At 37.2% G+C, this 20,277-nt stretch overlaps 2 protein-coding genes and 1 pseudogene across 2 annotated transcripts in view; 1 reads left to right on the top strand and 2 right to left on the bottom strand.

The window, feature by feature from the left end:
• LOC125832955 (putative disease resistance RPP13-like protein 1) overlaps window positions 1–20,277 on the bottom strand; it is a 172,074-nt gene that overhangs the window by 97,362 nt on the left and 54,435 nt on the right. The window lies entirely within an intron of this gene.
• On the top strand, window positions 9,401–11,704 carry LOC125832938 (uncharacterized mitochondrial protein AtMg00810-like). Its single transcript, XM_049512114.1, has 4 exons — window positions 9,401–9,556; window positions 9,767–10,507; window positions 10,989–11,095; window positions 11,650–11,704. The coding sequence occupies exons 1-4, from the start codon at window positions 9,401–9,403 to the stop codon at window positions 11,702–11,704; spliced, it is 1,059 nt and encodes a 352-aa protein (XP_049368071.1).
• LOC125832937 (putative disease resistance RPP13-like protein 1) lies at window positions 12,017–15,036 on the bottom strand (annotated as a pseudogene).

The raw sequence follows: 20,277 nt of genomic DNA, 5'->3' as shown, positions 1-20,277 counted from the left end.
TATCATACATGAGCTAGCAAATAATTATTTAAATGGAAACGCTATATGGAGCTACTATGCAAGAGATCAGCTAATGATTTATTCTAATTCAAGGGAGCTAAGGAAAGCAGATATGGATAAAGTCCAGAGATGGATTTTGTCATTACTTAAGCCAGAAGAATGACCTACGAAGAGAGCACTAAAGGCAGGATTTATTTCGACGGAGTTACTAACCAGATATTGCAAATTAATTGGACATAAATATCCTGATCACATATGTTCGAAATGTAACGGTGAAGATAACATAATTCCAGATGTCGATTTAGAGTAAAAGAAGACGGTGAAGATAAGATGCAGACAAGACAAAATAAGATATGGACAAAACAAAAAAGATAAGACGAAAGACAAAGTGGCAGAAAAGATAAAGGAAAGTTAAAGTTTTTTGACTAAGTATGTAAAATAACGTGACAATGTAAATTATTAGTCAAGCATTATTATTGTAAAAGACAAGGTAGTGTAAAATAGTCAATAAGTGCATGTGCATATTAAGGACAAGTGTAAAAGTTAGGAGACAAGGTTGTAAATAAGTCTTAATAAGATAGTAGTAGATTAGAATAGGAAACTATTCATGAATAGTAGTAAATAGTAGTGGACAGGTGTAAAAAACGTATTAGGATATGTGTTTAGAATAGTAAATTTGTATGTCTATATAAAGACTTAGTCGTAAACATTGTAAAGGGGGGAAACGCCTAAATAAAAATCCTCTCTTTTCAAAAACTCTTTCAAGATACCAACTACTTAAAAGTTAATGGATAAATCTGAAATCCAATCAGATATTTCAGATAGCATGAATAACCAAGAGGCAAAGGTATATTGTTCAAAAAATATGCGGAACTAATTTCATATATTCCTGAATATCATATATATGATTGAATAAATTTATGTTAGTTATTATGTATTAGAATTATTTGAATCATGATTTCTAGTTTATTAGCACACTGGAAACAGGGAGAAAACTTCTATACTATGTCATCCTAATGTTGAAACCGGTAGGCGAGGAAAACCGTTTAGGGGAGTAAACAAAGTTGAGGCGCTAATAAGAAGGAAGTATCCGCTAAAGTACGATACTAGTAGTGACAGGAAAACATGATAAACAAATAATCGGGTTCATAATGATCTAATATGAATTTAATCAATTATGAATATGGTAGGAAGGAATAATTTGAAATAAAAAACCTGCATGATAAAGAACATGACTACATACGTTCATGATGAAATGATAAAAAATTATGAAACTTTAATCTTATATATAGTTAAAGATATAAAAATAATTGAATTAAGAAGAATCATATGGGAAAAAATATTTAATGATGACGAATCAGAAGATATATTGAACCAACAATGGTATGAAATAGACTTACATGATTTAGACTACGAAAGAATAGAATGGTACGATTTAGAAATAAATTCAGACTAAAATGAACTACGAATATTTACAATATTGGACAGAATCTATGGAAGATATCAAACTGTTAGAACAATTAATGGAAGAAAATTTATATATGTACCAAAGAACCCAAGATATGTTATACCTAGAGTATATCATAAATAATATTAATGAAATACTCAGATTAAACCAACTGTCGGAAGAATATTACAATAAATATTATTACTCACCTACCACACTACCATCTACCACACTACCACTTCCATGAATCCCTCAACTACCAGTTCCGCTACGAAAAAATATGTGTTGTTTTTTCTCCTAACCTCAAATAAATTTCTGATGCAAATCAATGCTGATTTTCAAGTTCCAAGGATCGAACAACAAAGACAAGATTGAACAACAATGGATCAACGAACAAGTCAAGCTTATGGACTATCTCGACAATAAATTGCAACATACACGTAAGACAATGTCATATTTTGAACAGCTAACATCATCAGCTAAAACTATAAGAATTAGTAAGAGATGATTCTTTCTTAGTTATGCTGTTAATTCTAACAAAGTCAACTTCAACTACTACCACTAACGAAAAAAGAAGGAATTATAATTACATATATCGGAGCACCATTTCTCTAAATCATTACTGGTATCCCTATCAATAATTATGGTGGAAACATGAGCAATTCAAAATGGAGATAATGGCAGTCCCAGATAGCTAGATATCGAAGCAACATGAGGCCCCGAAGTTGACAGACTGCTAATAGGCATGCGAACAAAGCTCCACATTGGTAACTGAAAAGATTGGGAAGCTACATATAAGGTGTAGGATTTCTTAATGGTGTGAGGTCTTTTGGGGAAAGTTGTGCGAGCTTACACCTTGTTAGGAGTATCATTAATAGATAATTCATTTACCATTCGTGTTGTACAGGAAGCGACTGGGACTAGAAACAGGGGAATAAAGAGAGTTATAACTTTTGTGATAGAAAATCAATTGATAAACAAACAAAGAGAAGTCTTAAAAATTATTTAGAGAATCACTTACCAATGATCTTGCTCGCTATATAGGTTCACTATCGAATCATACATTGTGTTTGAACAATCTCAGGTCACTCCTCCATCAATATGCAATTTGAGCATCACTCTCAGCTATATTAAAAATAGACCTTTTAAATATCAGTTCTGGTAGTTGAAAGTAGTGGATGATTTAACTGATACTAGTCCTTTTTAACTGATGTTGGAAATTTGACAAAATTTTGCACAATATTTCAAAGACTGATCAATGAGAAAATCTTCAAGTAAGATGAAGAGTGAGATATGAAACAAGGATACATGAATTGCTATTAAGATAAATTTATATATGTATTCATGGAAGAATACCAAAAGATATAAGTGTATATCATGAATCAAATAGAACAAGAATGATGTAAGTGTTTCACTATTTTAACTCTTAACTATAGAATGAAATGGATAACATTGGGTAGAGATTCCATAAAACAAAAAAGATGAATTTATATAGATATTCATGGAGGAATACCAAAAGATATCTTAAATCTAAATTTAATTAGTGGAGGTTATGAATATATAAAAAAAAATGAGAGTTACGAAAATTAAGAGTAATAATTGAATAGGTAATTAGATAAGAGACATGAAGGAGAATATATAAAGCAAAAAAAGGAGAAAAATAAATAAATGAAGGAGGAAAAAAGAATAGTGCAATTGATATTTAAGTGTGACCATAGAAAAAAATCAAATTATAATTAAATATTAATATTATGTATATAATTGTTTGCGGGAAAGGATCCATCAAAAGACATTTATATAACCAATTCAATGATAACCACAAAAAAGATTAATAAAAAAAAAATGCCCAAATCCATAAATTGAGATTGATGTTACAATTGACCTTTAAGAATATTTGCACCACTTTTAATATAATATGATGATATGATATGATGATTACAGTGTCCCTATTGAAACTAAAGGAATTACATAACTTAAATTCATTTACAAGTTGTAATTAGTCATAGTTAATCAGTTAGTTACTAACAGATTAGTTGTTAGTTAGTTAGATATGAACAATGTATATATACATGTGAGAATGGTGTGTACTGATTCATTCAATATACGAGAAAATTTCCCAAAGAGCAGTTACCAATTCTCTCTACCCTTCTTCTCCATTTTCCATTTCTTCTCAATCTGATCATCAAGTTCAGATTTCATCATGGTATCAGAGCCTCAAATCAAAGATTGATTTAAGTTTGTTTATCAATCCTTTTCTTCTACAATCTCTGATTAATCCTTGTTCAAACATCTCTGCAATTTTCACAAAATCATGGCGAACAAAGACACAATTGAGACTATTGAGAAACAACGAAGTCATCCCCTGTATCTTCATCAATCGGATACCCCAGGATCACTGTTGACAAGCATCCAGCTCACAGGAGTGGAAAACTATGCAGTTTGGAGTAGATCGATGCTTCTCACACTCCGAGCTAAGAGCAAACTGGGTTTCGTGTATAGAACCTGTAAGAAAAGTGATTATGGAAGCGATTTAGAAGAACATTGGGAAAAATGTAATGCTTTCGTTCTGTCCTGGATTCTCAATTCTATGTCAAAGGAGCTCATGAGTGGGATTGTGTATGCTACAGATGCAGCAACTGTTTGGGCTGATTTGAAGGAGAGATTCGACAAAGTTGATGGATCAAGAGGTTATCAATTGCATAGGGAAATTTGTACAATTTCTCAAGGTACTTCATCTGTATCTGCTTATTTTACCAGATTGCATGTACTCTGGGATGAGTTTAATGCACTTGTTCCTCTACCTTCTTGTGGTTGTGATAAGTTGAAGGTGTATGCTAGTCATCTGCAGTATATGCGTCTGTTTGCTTTCTTAATGGGATTGAAGGAGTCCTATAGCCAACAAAGGAGTCAAATACTGATGATGATACCTTTACCATCCCTGAATAAAGCCTACTCAATGATCATTGCTGATGAAAGTCAGAGAATGACAGCAGGTTCATATTCAGGAACTGAATTGGGTGAATCATCAACTGCTCTCTATGTAGGAAGTTCAAGCTCTGGGAGATCTAACTATAATTCACAAAATACTAATCTAGGAAGTAGTGGTTATGGTGGTTATCAGCAAGCTGGGAATAATGTCGATTACAACAGTCAGAATGTTTCTCAAAGGAACAAAAAGAACTATAACTTGCAATGTGAGGTTTGCAAATTGAAAGGGCACACCAAGGAGACTTGTTACAAAGTAGTTGGGTACCCTCCTGGTCAAAAGTCTAGTGGGACAAGGATGGCACATGATGTTGATTGTGATGATCCTTTTAGTGCAGCTGTACAAGGCCAAGGTATGCAGAATATGCAACATTTCATGGAGTAGCTTGCATTTACAAAGGAGCAGTATAGTCAGATACTGAAGTTGCTGAGCAGGGAGAAGTGCACTGAAGAACCACCAACAAACACAACAGATGAAGCTCATATGGCAGGTATTGCACATACTTTTATGGTAGCTATTAATAATGATAGTGTTCACAGACGCTGGATAGTGGATTCAGGAGCAACTAAGCACATTACCTCAGATATAGATGCATTGTTTGACATATGTGTATTGCCAAATAGAAAGCAGGTTCATCTACCTAATGGACAGACTACCACAATTTCTCATGTTGGAAAGTATAAGTGGGATGGTAGAGATGTCTTAAAAGATGTGTTGGTGGTGCCTGATTTTAAGTATGATTTAATGTCTGTGTCACAGTTCACTAAACAACTGCAGTGTTCAATCAAATTTTTCCCTGAGTTTTGTGTGTTTCAGGACCTCTCCACTGGGAAAGTGAAGGGGATTGGTAAGGAAACTGGAGGTCTCTATATTCTGCTAGACAACAATAAGCATCATGACACCAATAAAGGACCAAAGTTAATGGTTGTTAATGTACAAAATGCTAGAGAAGACATGTTGTGGCACAAAAGATTGGGTCATCCATCTATGAATGTTCTCAGGAAGATGTCATTGACACTGGTAGGACAGGACAACATCATTAGGGATATATGTAAAGTTTGCCCTCTGGCAAAACAAACTAGGCTGCCATTTTCTTTGAGTTGTACTAGAAGTAGAAGTATCTTCGATATGGTGCATTTGGATGTATGGGGTCCCTATAAAACAGCTACTCACAATGGTTTTAGATATTTTCTGACATTAGTTGATGATTACAGCAGGATGACATGGTTGTATTTGCTCAGATTTGAAATCAAATGTTATCACTATATTGAAGAAGTTTTTGTCAATGATAAAAACTCAATTTGCAGCTTTTGTGAAGATTTTTAGGTCTGACAATGGAAGTGAGTTTTTTAATAAAGAATGCAACACTTTGTTTGAATGTTTAGGAATCATACATCAAAGTAGTTTTCCTCACACACCACAACAAAATGGTGTTGTGGAAAGGAAACATAGACATATACTAGAAGTAGCTAGAGCTGTCACGCCCCGAGCCTACACCCTGGGCGGGAACGGCACCCGGAGACCATTTCTGGCCCCAAGCGAACCCTTGGCCTAGCTTTCTTAACTCAGCGGAAACCTAACTCAACAGAATAACTCAATGCAAACACAAGGTTACAAACAACTTAACTTATAACATATGGCCACAAAGGCAACTCAAATCTCAAAATAGGATATTTACATATTTACATAAATGAGAGACTCAAGACTAACTGACTGACTGTCTATGAAGCCTCTAAAATACTGAGATGGATGTTGGGACAGACCCCGCAACACCCTAATAAAATAAAACTAAGAACACAAAATAATTGAGTCCTCCGGAATGCAAGGAGGCTCACCATTGACTCTAGAGTGCTCAGCTGGATCAACGACGTGCTGGATGCTGATCCTGGGTACCTGTGTCTGCATCGTCATAAGATGCAGGCCAACTGGCATCAGTACATTGAATGTACGAGTATGCGAGATGGAAAGCTAAACCACAACTTAAGCTTGAAAAGAGTACAAGAGAACACTTACCTGGCTCAACTCAACTCAACCTGACTGACTTCTTTCAATATAAGGCAATTTAAAACAAGTGCGATATAAAGAAAGACTGTTTAAAACCTGCTATATACTCTCTGTGTATACAAAGATACAATAAGCCTGAGATGTATATAGAAATACAAATGAACTGATGTATATAAAAATATAATACTTTCTGTGTATGAAAATACAATAATTGTTGTGGGAGTTTCTCTAACAGACAACCATCACTTAGAGCTACAGTGATGATACATCGATCAACCTCACGCTGCCAAAGCATCCTATACCCGGCCAAAGGTATAAGACCTGAACTGCCTAATGGATCCACTAGTCTATCTGGAAAAGGATTCATCTAAAAAGTATGATCCTTTTCTACCCATGGTGGCCAACATGGTTCTATGGGGGCTATGGGTTCTTTGAACGCTCCCCCAATTCGGTGCTCGATACTACTCCCAAAAAAAAGTATTGTCTCTTATGTTTTTTTAAAACATATGTCTTCCTGCTGATTTGAGATAATTACTCAAAAACTAGACTGAAGGCTCTTTGGAAATCTCAGTTTCCAACCTTGTTTAAAAGTAAAAACATTTCTTTAAAACTTCTTTGGGAATACATAGTTCCCTAATAACCTTGAGAAATGAACTCAACTTTATGTTCTTGACTTAACTTGAAACTCTATACTATTTTCTTGACTTGCAACTTGAGCCTTAGAATGAAGTTAACACGTTCAATACAGACTCTTGAACAACTTTAAAGACTTGCTTTGACTCACTTCTTTAACTCCTAGACTTAACTCTTAATTTCACTTGACTTGGAAACTAACTCTCCTTGAATTGGAATTTGGATTCAAGGTATATGATCACACATTTATGGATGACTCCTTGACGTTTAGAAGTACTTTGGAGTGTTGGAAACAACTTGGAAACATAGGTACAATACCAAGGAACATGCATGAGAAAGTATGAAAAGAATTGGGGAACTTGGCGTCCTTGGCGCTCTGCAAGGCGCGGAGCGCCAGCCCTTGAAGCTCAGAAGGGACCTGCTGGCACTCTGCTAGGCGCGGCGCCCCAAGGGGGAAAGTTTAGAACACCTTTTGGGGCGCGCTGGCAGGCGCGACGCGCTAACCCTTTCCCTAGAAAACTCGACTTTTCTTCCTCTTTTTTCCAACTCTAAACCACCCTAACTTCAAGGGTTTCAACTCCAAACACTAAGGATCATAAAAATCCCTCAACATACAAGATATTCAACTCAAAAACACAATCAAATCATGTACTAAATCAACAAGAACTTCCAACAACACAACCAACAACTTCAACAACACAAACCAACAACTTCAACAACACAACCAAGATTTTCTTGGAAATAAAATGAGTTTGGTGTGTGGGGGAAAAGATCAACCCAACACTATGAACTGACATACCTAGTAGGGATCACCCCCGACGATATCCACGATGATCTTTGACGAAAACTTGTTTGATCTCCTCTTTCTTCTCTTCTTCTCCTCTTCTTCTCCTCTTCACTCACAAGCCCTAGCTCTCACTCTTTTAAAATGGGACAAAATGATCCAAAAGTCATCCTAACACAACAATATAACCCCAAAAGAAATAGCTAGGGAAAAGACCAAAATGCCCTCTAAATTTCCGGACGGATTCCCTGTCAACTTCCCAACTTTCAAAGGGCATAACTTGCTCATAAAAACTCAGAATCGAGCAAACTCGATGGCGTTGGAAAGATCATTCCACAAGCTTCGCAAAAATAACTGGAACTACTCCTAATTCATCCTGAGCTAGGAGTTATGACTGCTCAAAGTTGGCCAAAAACTCACTGATTTCCACACTTAACCAATTTTCTAGATTTTTGAAGTCCTTCCAAAAATGGCTATTTCCAATTCTAAACCTCTTCATAGTTATTTCAAATTGTCGGATGTTACAAGAGCCCTCAGATTCCAAGGAGTTATTCCTATCAGGTTTTGGGGTGAATGTGTCCTAACTGCAGTTTATTTGATAAACAGGTTGCCTACACCAGTGCTTAACGGAAAATCTCCATATGAGTTGTTTCATAAACACAAACCTGTAAATGCACACCTGAAAGTACTTGGTTGTTTGTGTTATGCAACTAAAGTTGTCAAAGTTGACAAATTCTCACCTAGAGCTACTGCTTGTGCATTGTTAGGATACTCCACAACACAAAAGGGGTATATTATTTTTTATCTACATGACAAAAGGTTCCTTGTTACTAGAGATGTACTTTTTTATGAAAATGAGTTTCCATTTAAAGGTAGCTCGTCACAGAACTTACTGTATCCTCCCACTTTGTCTACTGTCCCTTCTTATTTGGATGAGAGTGAGGATGAGACCTTGACTTTTGATAACCCTTCAGTATACTTCAATGATAATAATGAGAGATCCCCAGATAATGCAGCAAGAGATGTTATCATAAATACAGATCCTCCATCAGATTTGCCTCCACATGTTATGCCTGATTTAAGTTTAGTTCCAAAATTACTTGTTCCTCATGTTGCTCCCAGAAGGTCAGCAAGGATCACTGCACCACCTAGGTGGCATCAGGATTATCATACTGGCACCAAAGTTATCAAATCAGTTCCTCATCCTATGGCAAACTATGTTTCTTACCAACATATCTCTTCTCCATATGATGCATACATAGCTAAAATATCCACAGGAATGGAACCTTCCACTTATGAGGAGGCTGTAACAGATGCAAAATGGGTTGATGCTATGAAACAAGAATTGCAAGCTCTAGAAGACAATAGGACTTGGAGATTGGTTCCTTTACCTCCTGGTCACTTAGTAATTGGTTGCAAGTGGGTATATAAGATCAAATACAAGGCTAATGGTGATGTGGAAAGGTACAAAGCAAGACTTGTAGCTAAGGGATAAAATCAGACTACTGGGATTGATTATCAAGAAACTTTTTCTCCAGTTGTGAAAATGGTGACAGTAGGAATTGTCATTGCATTGGCTGCTGCTGAAAATTGGCCCTTGTTCCAAATGGATATGTATAATGCTTTTCTTCAAAGGGATTTGTTGGAAGAAGTTTTTATGGAAATACCTAAAGGTTTGCAGATTCAAGGGGAGAAACATATGGTCTGTAAGCTTGTTAAGTCTTTGTATGGACTAAAACAAGCATCTTGACAATGGAACTTCAAACTAACAGAAGCATTGGTAATCTCGGGGTATAAACAAAGTCCTTTGGACCATTTTTTATTCACTAAGAAGCAAGGGAACAAGATGGTAATCATACTGGTCTATGTGGATGATTTGCTCATCACTAGCAATGATACACAATTGATCCAGGATACCAAAAGGGTGTTACATCAGTCTTTCAAGATTAAAGACTTGGGAGAACTAAATTTTTTTTTGGGAATTAAATTCAGCAGGTCCAAGAAGGGAATTCGGATGAATCAGAGGAAGTATGCTCTAGAATTGTTAGCAGAAGCTGGTCTGACAGGAGGCAAAGTGGCTTTAACTCCTTTGGAGTGTAACATGAAGTTGACTATAGCTGAGATGAATGATGGTAACGGGGGAAATGAGTTTGTTGAACTGTTTGAAGATGTACAGCAATACCAAAGAATGATTGGAAAGCTACTCTACCTGACCATCACTAGGCCTGATATTTCTTATACAGTGCAGACACTGAATCAATTCATGCAGAGACCTACCGTACAACATTGGAATGCAACATTAAGAGTCCTAAGGTATATTAAGACTCAACCAGGGTTGGGATTATTAATGTCATCAGAAAAGGACATGAGACTAACAGGTTATTGTGATGCTGATTGGGCTTCATGTCCACACACTAGAAGATCTGTGATAGGTTACATTCTCAAGCTTGGTGAATCACTCATTGCCTGGAAATCTAAGAAGCAAGCAACAGTTTCCAGAAGCTCAGCTGAGGCTGCATATAGAAGTCTAGCAGGCTTGACAGTTGAAGTAGTTTGGGTTACTAATCTGGTTAAGGAATTGGAGATTCAGGTTGAAGGGCCAACATCTATATACTGTGACAGCAAAGTAGCCATCCAAATAACAGCAAATCTGGTGTTTCATGAGAGGACTAGTTTACTACTTTACTTTGATTAGATACCTTATGTTAGGATCGATTGGCCATATTTCGGGTATAGTATCATGTTAATCGGTTTAGTAGAGTTGCATGCTTATGTGCTAAATGTTATTGTATGCTTGTATGCTATGTATTGCATGCCTTGTTCATCCTTAACCGTAAGCATGATGTCCTTAGTCTAGGTTAGGCTAGCATTGCCTTAGACTTATGACCCGTGTGGGCTGGATAGCCTTGACTTGCTGCCGACGTCGTTCGGATGACTTAGCTCCTTGTAAACTAGAATAGCAAACTTGAGTCTGATAGTTTGAGCCTTAGATTAGGTGTTATCGCTACTTGCTCCACTTTTGTATCTTCTCCCTCTCATTCTGCGGTTTCGACGCATTCTCAAAGGTTTGGTGCATCACTCGAGGCGTGGGATTAAGATAGTATAGGCTTGGAGCTTTTTCTGTGATGTCTTAGAGTGGACGGCGTTCCACGGTGGTTGTTGTTGGATTGAATCCTATTGGAGATACTATCACCCCCGGGGTCGTTCTTTCTAGCTGGGCTGGAAACGTATCGCTGGCTGGGTAGACTCGGTGATATCGGTGATCCCCCCCGGGCCTTTCTTTCTAGCTGGGCTGGGAGTGTGCTGCTGGCTGGGTGTCCCTGGGTCTCTCTTTCTAGCTGGGCTGGGAGCTGACTGCATGGTAGGACGACTCGCGATATCTACCTCACTCATGGGTCCCTCTTTCTAGCTGGGCTGGGAGTGCACTGCTGGTTGGGTGGAGTCTGATGGATTATCTTAATTACTTTGGGATGGGAGCCCGATTTTCTTCTTTCTCAGTAGACTTAGCTTTTCCGTGTACCTATCTGGCATATGGGGGTTCGTTCAGGTTTTATTTGAGCTTGTGCACGAGTGTACCTTCTGGGCATATGGGGTCCAGTTAGGTTTAGTTTAGTTGTACTTAGTTTGTTTCTGGTATGCTCGTGTGCTTTCTTTTCTTATCCACTTTGACCTCTCTGTGTCTAGATTCTATCCTTTCTTTGTTTTTACCCTTTTTGCTCAGTTGGCCTATGATGCCTACTGAGTACCTGTTGTGTTGGTACTCATGCTACGCTCTGCATCTATTTCGTGATGCAGGTCCCAGTACCAGTTACCAGCGGTGATTAGTTCCAGCCTTCTTTTGCAGCTGTGATTCGGAGACGAGGGCGAGCACTTGGTATTTTGGGGTTTGTTCTGTCTTCTTCTTTTGTTTTAGCTAGTCTTGTTGCCTTTGAGACACACTCTGTTGTGGTCCACTTTTGGGACTTGTACTCTTTATTAGATAGCTCTGTACTAGTGACTTCCAGGTTCTGGGAGGGATTTCTTTATATATTTATTTTGGGTTGCTTCCGCCTTGTTATTCTTGTTTAGATTATTGTTGTCGTTAGTTTCTGCCCTTTCGCTCATTGTTTGATGTTCTGGGTTACGGGTTGGCTTACCTATTGGTAGGGTTTAGTAGGTGCCATCATGACTCGAGAAATCGGGTCGTGACACTAACTGATGGCTCCAATTTCAATTTCTCACAATAATATATCTCTATTTTCTTCAAGGTTTTCGGCAGACTGCTAATAGGCAAGGAGGTAAGAGAGTGAGAACTTCTGATTTTTAATGACTCTAGCTGCATCATTCCTTGAAGTTGGGAAGCAAATAGATCAGCATGATCAAAAAGAACTCCAACCTTTAAAGAACCGACAACTTCAAACCATTTTATACTTGAAAGTTGGATAGGTGTCTCCAAAATAAATTCCGGACAACCTGAAATTGTCAATCGTGTCAAAGAACAAAGATTTCCAGGCAATTTCCCCATCAACTTGGGACAGTTTTTAATTGAAAGGTTCTGAAGTGCAGGGAACTCTCCACTTCCTAGTACATGCCATTGCTTCCACCCTTTCATCTGATTAAATTCAAGCCATTCAAGAGAGTTAAATGGCTTTATTGAAGATGGGCTACCATAGAATTCTTCGGTCACCTCTGTTATTCGATCCATATACCCAATGGTGAGGACTTTCAAAGAAGGAAGTTGTCCTAGTGCTGGCAAGGAATCACAGTTGTTGCAGTGGCTAAGAGACAACTTCACTAGCTTAAAAAAGGAGTAATCAGCCAACCAGTTCGGAAATTTTGTCCCTCTATATCCGGAGATTTTCAGTTCTTTTATGTTTGTGTTTGGTTGTAGATCATCGAGAATGTCTTTTTCAGTTTGTGAATTATCAGCAATACTTCTACCCCACAACAATGATAACCTCTCAATATGCTCATTTTCCCTCATGTTCACCTTCAAAGCTTCCCTTCTATCAACCACATTTTGCAACTCTACAATTGATAGAGATCCATACAAGTTGCAGAGTTCACCCAAATCTTTGAGTTTCAAACCACTTGGAAGACATGCAACTCCTAATAGCACCTGGAGGCTTTTCAACTTGCTAGGATGTAGCGGCATCTTCAACCGAGAACAACAACTAATGTCAAGGTAACACAAGTTGATCAAATTTCCCATCTGCAGCGGTAACTCCTCAAGATAATCACAAGACGACACAATAAGTGTCTCTAAGTTGTGCAACACACAATTGAATCTGGTAACTATTTTATATTTGTCCAAGAAAGGTCCAAAAATCTTAGGAGTTTTAATTTGATAAATAAGACATTCGGTAACTCCTTGATGTCATAACAAGAAAATGACAATGCCCTTAAAAATGTTAGTCTTGGAAGTATGTTATGCAGCACCTTCTTGCTTAGATTAACTGGAAAAAAAATGGTGCTGGATATTTATCGGAAGCAATGTCCTTAATTGCTCCAATTTGTAGAGGGTTTTCAATTTACCAAAATCACCATCTCCTCTTGAAAATGACGAAAACTTACCATCACCCATGGAATACGACAAGTGTCGAGTTCGTTCCAACATATGAGATCCTTCGATGTCTTCCAACCTGGTACAGTGTTTTGAAGATGCAATTTGGGCAAGATCATTGACAAGGTCATGCATAAAGAATTTCCCCGAGTCAATTTGATGAGAATATTTTTGCAGGTCCTTAATTGGGAATCCCCCTGCCTTCCATTTAAAAGAATCAGGGACCCTGTCTAACAATGATCTTGATCTCAACTCGAGAATGTACTGGTTGCCTAGTTCTTTAACCGTTTCATATTTTTGCAACTTCTGTACTAGACCATTAGCGATCCACAATTGAATGACTTGTTCTTTGTAAAACTGATAATCTTTTGGAAATATTGCACAATAGGAAAAGCATTGCTTCAAATGTGGGGGAAGCTCATTGTAGCTCAACATCAATGCTGCTAAGATTCCATTGTGTGGAAGCTCCCATATTTCACTTCTCAAAATGTGTTTCCACTCTTCAATCGTTGATTTTAAGAGTAACATCCCAGCAAGGGTCTTTATAGCTAAAGGCAATCCTTTGCATTTCTCTGCAATTTTCTTTCCAATCTCTTCAAGTTCTAGATGTTCCTCAAGATCCCTGTTTTCTAATAAATGTCGTTTGAATAAAGCCCAAGAAACTTCATTAGACAGAATCCCCACATTCATTGCCCCACCACCCATCATCAAGGCAACACTCTCCTTACTTGTTGTCACAATGATCTTACTTCCGAGATCTCCTTGCACAAAAAGATTTCTCAAGTCATCCCACTCATTATAGTTTTCATTCCAAACATCATCTAGAACAATAAGAAATTTTTTACCCTTTAAGCTCTCCTCCAATTTGATCTGAATCTGATTTATATTATCATTAACCTGTAAAGCAATCCGTTTGCTATTCTGAAAGCATCATATTGTTCAGACATACAAAACCAAGCTTTCAAATCAAAATGGTCGTTCACCTTCTCATCATTGTAAACAGCTTTAGCAAGTGTTGTCTTGCCCACGCCCCCCATTCCAACAACAGGGATTACAGTCAAACTTCTACCATTTGCATCAACAGATAATAAACGGCCCACCAATTCCTCTGTTTCACTCTGCCTACCAAATATATCAGATTCATCAACCACAGAAGTTGAAGGTCTTCTAGTTTATTGTTTAGCCGAATCAAGACACGATTTCAAGTCAAGACAACCAATTTGCTTTTGCAACTCCTCCAATGTTTCAATATTTTCTTCCAACTTATCCTTTATGTTAAGAAAAAATTCATCACTCAAGGACAAGCTGAGGTGACTTACTTGCTGGTTGCTTGTTTCTGCAAGCTGGCCTTCCACCTTAAGCCTCAAAGCTTCATAATTGACTTCTTCAATTAAGTTCTCAGCAGAGTCCACAGCATCTCGAAGCTCATTAAGCCAGTCGCTCACAGATGGATTTGATGCCTGCTTATTCTCTGCATCACTTAGCACAATCTGAAGACCACGCAAAGTCATTTTAAGCTGAACATAATCCTTATGTTTCCGAAACATGTTGAGCAGATCACCGTTAGGAGAAAGCCTATCAAAGAGAACATTCAAAGTTGAAGAGAGAAATGCACCACCAACTTCTAAGCCAATCTCCATTTCTGAAATCTGAAAAACAAAACAAAGAATCAAAAAATGGACAAGAATGGCAAAAATTAAAGATGGTTGTCTATTTTTGCTAGGAATTAAGAGATTGAATTTACCTGTTGAATGCTAGAGAAATATGCAAACAGTATGGTGTTCATAATTTGAAATTGCTATACCAATAACTATCTCTTTGGTCAAAGAAAGAAAAGAGAAACAATCCTTTTTCTCTTTTCAAAAAGATAGCATTTTTCCACAGCTTAGTTGTCTCCCTCTTCACTTTGTCATATTTTACTTTATTTTTTCTTGACTTGAGTATCAAATTCCATACAATAATAATTTATTATTGGGTGGACACTACCTTTATATAAAGGAAATGAGTAATATAATTCTAAGAAAGTAGGATTTGAATTATTGGGTGGGTCATGCTCAAGATGATTATGATCTGCACTTACCAAGAAAATTCATACTCAAATAGACCAATCTGAAATTAAATGTAAAAGAAGTGTTGTTACCAATTTGTGTTTAAAAACAACAATGCTGATTATCAGAAACTTTGCAGAAACACGAAGTTACCAAAGTTTCCAATGAACCAATGAAGAATAGAAGAACAAAAATTAATTCAAAAAAATTAAAATCTGTAAAGCATACCATAATTTGAAAAGACATAATGGAAAAAGATCAAGCCCACTGAATGCACAGTGTCCCCTAAAAGAAATTATTCCCCTCTAGTATCCGAGGTTTGATTTGGAATGTGTCCTCCCAGGATAGAATGATCTCAATCACCAGTGTATTGATACCCAAATCGCTGGTGTCAGTGAGCCACTCAACGGCAGTAAAGCACACGAAAAATATTTGTGCAGAAGAAGAAGAAGAAATCAGAATTTTTTGTAAGTAAAAAATTCTGAAGAATAACTGGTATTTATAGCCAAGAGGAACTGATTCCGAAAGGTTGCAACCTTTCAGAATCCACACAGCCATTAATGAAAGTTTGCAACCTTTCAAACGGTCATGACTGTTCATGAAAGTTGCAGCCTTTCAGAACAGTCATTTCTAATTGCGGGAAATTTAAATAAAATGGGAAAGTTTAAATAAAACGGGTCACATGCGGATCCGAGTCGGGTTGGAACGTTTCGGTTAATTAACTAATTAATTGAAACGTTTTGACCATTTAATTTAATTTAATTAATTAACTAAATAATTAAAAAAAACTTTGTCTCAAAAATAATATCTCAATTGATCAATTTTCAAAGCCAAAGCCGAGCCAGCGACGACGACGACGTCGCGAGGGGGGTCCCTCTTTCCAACCCTTTTAACAATTAATAGACATGTTTCTATATTTAAACTCTTCTATTTTTCCTTCCACCACCGATGAGGGAGAAATGCCTTTTTTACTAAAGCATAAGAGGACTTTTCAAGCTCCTCTCTTTTCATCTTCCCTTCATTTCCCATTAACTCTTGATATATACCCAACAAACCCCCACATGAATGGGGAATGGTTATAACATAAGGAATGCACGGACGAGTGTGTACTTTACAAGCAAGGATCAATTGCATCTGGATAAGTAGGTTTCACCTTGGACTTTCTGTAGTGAACATATATCGGATATACTCTGTCAATCGGTAGATGTGATATCTTTGAACCATCGAGCTTTGGTGTATACCTAGACAACCATATGTCACACAATTAACTCTTTACCGTTTATGGTTCTTACGATTGTGTTCATTTCAGCCATGAACACCTCCTGGTTTCATGAGTGTATAGAGAATAGGCTTTTGACAAAAAATTCTCTTTGAAGCGGCTTACACTTCACACTCACATAGGTGATTTCTAACTGTGTCATCTCGTAGATACACTATTTGGTCAAATCTGCCAAACTTAGCAAATCATTAAAAACTATAAGCTTTATTAACTCATTAACAAGCCTTAAAGTCTTAAACTTGTTCCTGAACATTGTCTTCATCATGAGAATGGATTGAGTTGATTGACAATGTTGAACCATCAGTCACAACTTTGTTTTTCTCCTTGAATTTAGCTCTTGGGATCTCCAGTCTGCTAGATAGAGTTACCGCCATGTTGACTTGTCCTAAGCTGTAAACCCATTCCCTTAGATGATCTTTCAACTGCCTCCCTCACTAGGCCTTTCCTTAGTGGATCTGACACATTATCGCTTGACTTCACATAGTCAATTCTGATAATTCCACTAGAGAGCAGTTGTCTTACGGTGTTATGTCTCCGCCGTATATGACGAGACTTCCCATTGTACATGACGCTCCTTGCCCTACCTATTGCTTATTGACTATCACAACGTATGCAAATAGGTCCCACAGGTTTGGGCCAGAATGGAATATACTCTAAGAAATTCTGAAGCCATTCAACTTCTTCAACAGCCTTATCTAAAGTAATAAATTCAGATTCCATTATGGAGCGAGCGATACATGTCTGTTTGGATGATTTCCAAGAGATTGCTCCTCCACCAAGTGTAAACACATAACCACTTGTGGATTTACTTCATTTGACCCGGTGATCCAATTTGCATCACTATATCCTTCAATCACAGCAGGATATTTATTATAATGCAAAACATAGTGTTGTGTATGTTTCAGATACCCCAACACACGTTTCATTGCCATCCAGTAAGTTTGATTCGGATTACTAGTGAACCGGCTCAGTTTGCTAATAGCACATGCTATATCTGGTCACGTAATATTCATAATATACATCAAACTTCCCAACACTCTAACATATTCCAATTGAAAGTCACTTTCACCTACATTCTTTTGAAATGTAAAGCTTAAATCAATTGGAGTTTTGACAACATTGAAATTCAAGTACTTGAACTTATCTAATACTCTTTCAATATAATGAGATTGAGCTAATGCTAGTCCCTGGAGAGTTTTGAGAATCCTGATCCCTAAGATCAAATCAGCACCTCCTAAGTCCTTCATATCGAACTTGTTGGATAGCATGCGCTTAGTAGCATTTATATCGTCAATATCTTTATTTATTATTAACATGTCATCAACATACAGACAAACAATGACTTCATGATTCAGAACGTTTTTAATGTAAACAGACTTATCACATTTGTTAATCTTGAATCCAAATTTAGCATGCCATTGTTTGGGTGCTTGCTTGAGCCCATAAAGCGACTTCACAAGTCTGCACACTTTCTCTTCTTTACCAGGAACCACAAACCCTTCAGGTTGTTCCGTATAAATTTCTTCCTCCAACTCTCCATTTAAGAAGGCTGTCTTTACATCCATTTGGTGGATTTTAAGATCATGCACTGCCGCTAGTGCTATTAACATCCTAATTGATGTTATCCTTGTTACTGGAGAGTATGTATCAAAGTAGTCCAGACCTTCCTTTTGTTTGTATCATTTGACTACAAGTCTAGCCTTATATTTGTCAATAGTCCCACCGACTTTCATTTTCCTTTTAAAGATCCACTTTGATCCTAAAGGTTTATTTCCTGGAGGAAGATCAACCAATTCTCAAGTATGATTACTTAAAATTGATTCCATCTCACTATTGACTTCTTCTTTCCAATAGATTGACTCAGATGAAGACATAGTTGCTTTAAATGTTGGAGGCTCATTTTCAAGCAAGAATTCCACAAAATTTGGTCCAGAAGAAGTGGATTTCCGTTGGCGATTACTACGCTTAGGATCCTCATTAGGTAGTGTATTTTCGTTGATTCTTCCCGTGGTCATTTAGGTCTTTCACTTATCGACTCACATTCAGTTTTATACGGATAAATGTGTTCAAAGAACTCAACGTTATCAGACTCCATTACCGTATTCACATGAATTTCAGGATTATCAGATTTGTGAACCAAAAACCGACAGGCCTTACTGTTTACAGCATATCCAATAAATACACAATCCACTGTTTTGGGTCCAATTTTCACCCTCTTGGGTAAAGGAACCTCTACTTTGGCTAGACACCCCCACACTTTGAAATATTTCAAGTTGGGTTTCCTTTCTTTGCATAACTCATGTGGAATCGATTGTGTTTTGCTATAGGGTACCCTATTAAGTATCTTGTTAGTCGTAAGGATGGCTTCCCCCATAGATTTCTTGGTGAACCAGAACTAATTATCAAGGTATTCATCATTTTCTTGAATGTTATGTTCTTCTGTTTAGCCAAACCATTTGACTGTGGTGTATAGGGTGCAGTAGTTTGATGGATAATACCATATTCCAAACATATCTCATCAAAAGGAGATTCATATTCTCCACTCCTATCACTCAGAATCATTTTTATCTTTAGATTCAATTGATTTTCCACTTCATTTTTGTATTGCTTAAATGCATGAATTGTTTCATCCTTACTATTAAGCAAATATACAAAACAAAATCGAGTGCAATCGTCAATAAAAGTAATAAAATACTCTTTCCCACCATGAGATGGTGTCGACTTCATATTGCATATATCTATGTGAATTAAGTCTAAAGGTTTTGAATTCATGTCAACAGACTTGTAAGGATGTTTAACAAACTTACTTTCCACACAAATTTCGCATTTCGATTTATCGCATGTGAAATCAAGCAATACTTGTAAAGTAATCAATTTTCGCAAGGCTTTGTAATTTACATGTCCCAAACGGGCATGCCATAAATCATTTGACTCCAATAAGTAAACAAAAACATAATTCTAACACCGTCAACAACCATTACATTCAGTTTGAAGAGGCCCTCATTGAGGTAGCCCTTTCCTAAGAACATCTCATTCTTACTTATTACAACTTTGTCACTAACTAGGGCACACTTAAACTCGTTCTTAACGAGCAGTGCAACAAAAACTAAATTCTTCCTAATAGTAGGAACGTGCAGAACGTTGTTCAGGGTCAACACCTTGTCGGATGTCATCTTCAACATAACTTTCCCAGTTCCTGCAATCCTTGTTATTGTTGTGTTCCCCATGAAAAAATCTTCATCGAACTCAGCAGGAATGTATGTTGCAAAGGCTTCTTTCGCAGAGCAAATATGTTAAGTGGCATCTGAGTCGAGAAACCACTCCTTGGGATTTCCAACTAAGTTGCACTCTGAGATCATTACACATAGGTTATCTGCATCTTCCATCCCTTCCACGATGTTTGCTTGAGTTTTGCCTTTGTCTTTGTCTTTGTCTTTGTCCTTTCTTGGAGCACGACAGTCAGAAGACTTTTGACCAGCCTTACCACAGTTGTAACAATTGCCCTTGAATTTTTTCTTGGCCTGTTCTAACTTCTGTCCGTTGGACTTCTTTCT

Source organism: Solanum verrucosum, unplaced genomic scaffold, assembly GCF_900185275.1.
Source record: "Solanum verrucosum unplaced genomic scaffold, falcon-dt-bn FXZP01000016.1, whole genome shotgun sequence".
In the NCBI taxonomy this organism is placed as follows: Eukaryota; Viridiplantae; Streptophyta; class Magnoliopsida; order Solanales; family Solanaceae; genus Solanum; species Solanum verrucosum.
The sequence above is the reverse complement of the archived record's forward strand: the minus strand, read 5'-3'. Positions and strand labels throughout refer to the sequence as shown.

Excerpts from the sequence above, each read along its gene's own strand:
- LOC125832938 (XM_049512114.1), top strand. The coding sequence starts at position 9,401 with ATGGTGACAGTAGGAATTGTCATTGCATTGGCTGCTGCTGAAAATTGG. Across the intron at positions 10,508-10,988 it reads TCCAAATAACAGCAAATCTG|AGTGGACGGCGTTCCACGGT; the intron begins GTGTTTCATGAG and ends GTGATGTCTTAG. Across the intron at positions 11,096-11,649 it reads GGAAACGTATCGCTGGCTGG|GTCCCAGTACCAGTTACCAG; the intron begins GTAGACTCGGTG and ends TTCGTGATGCAG.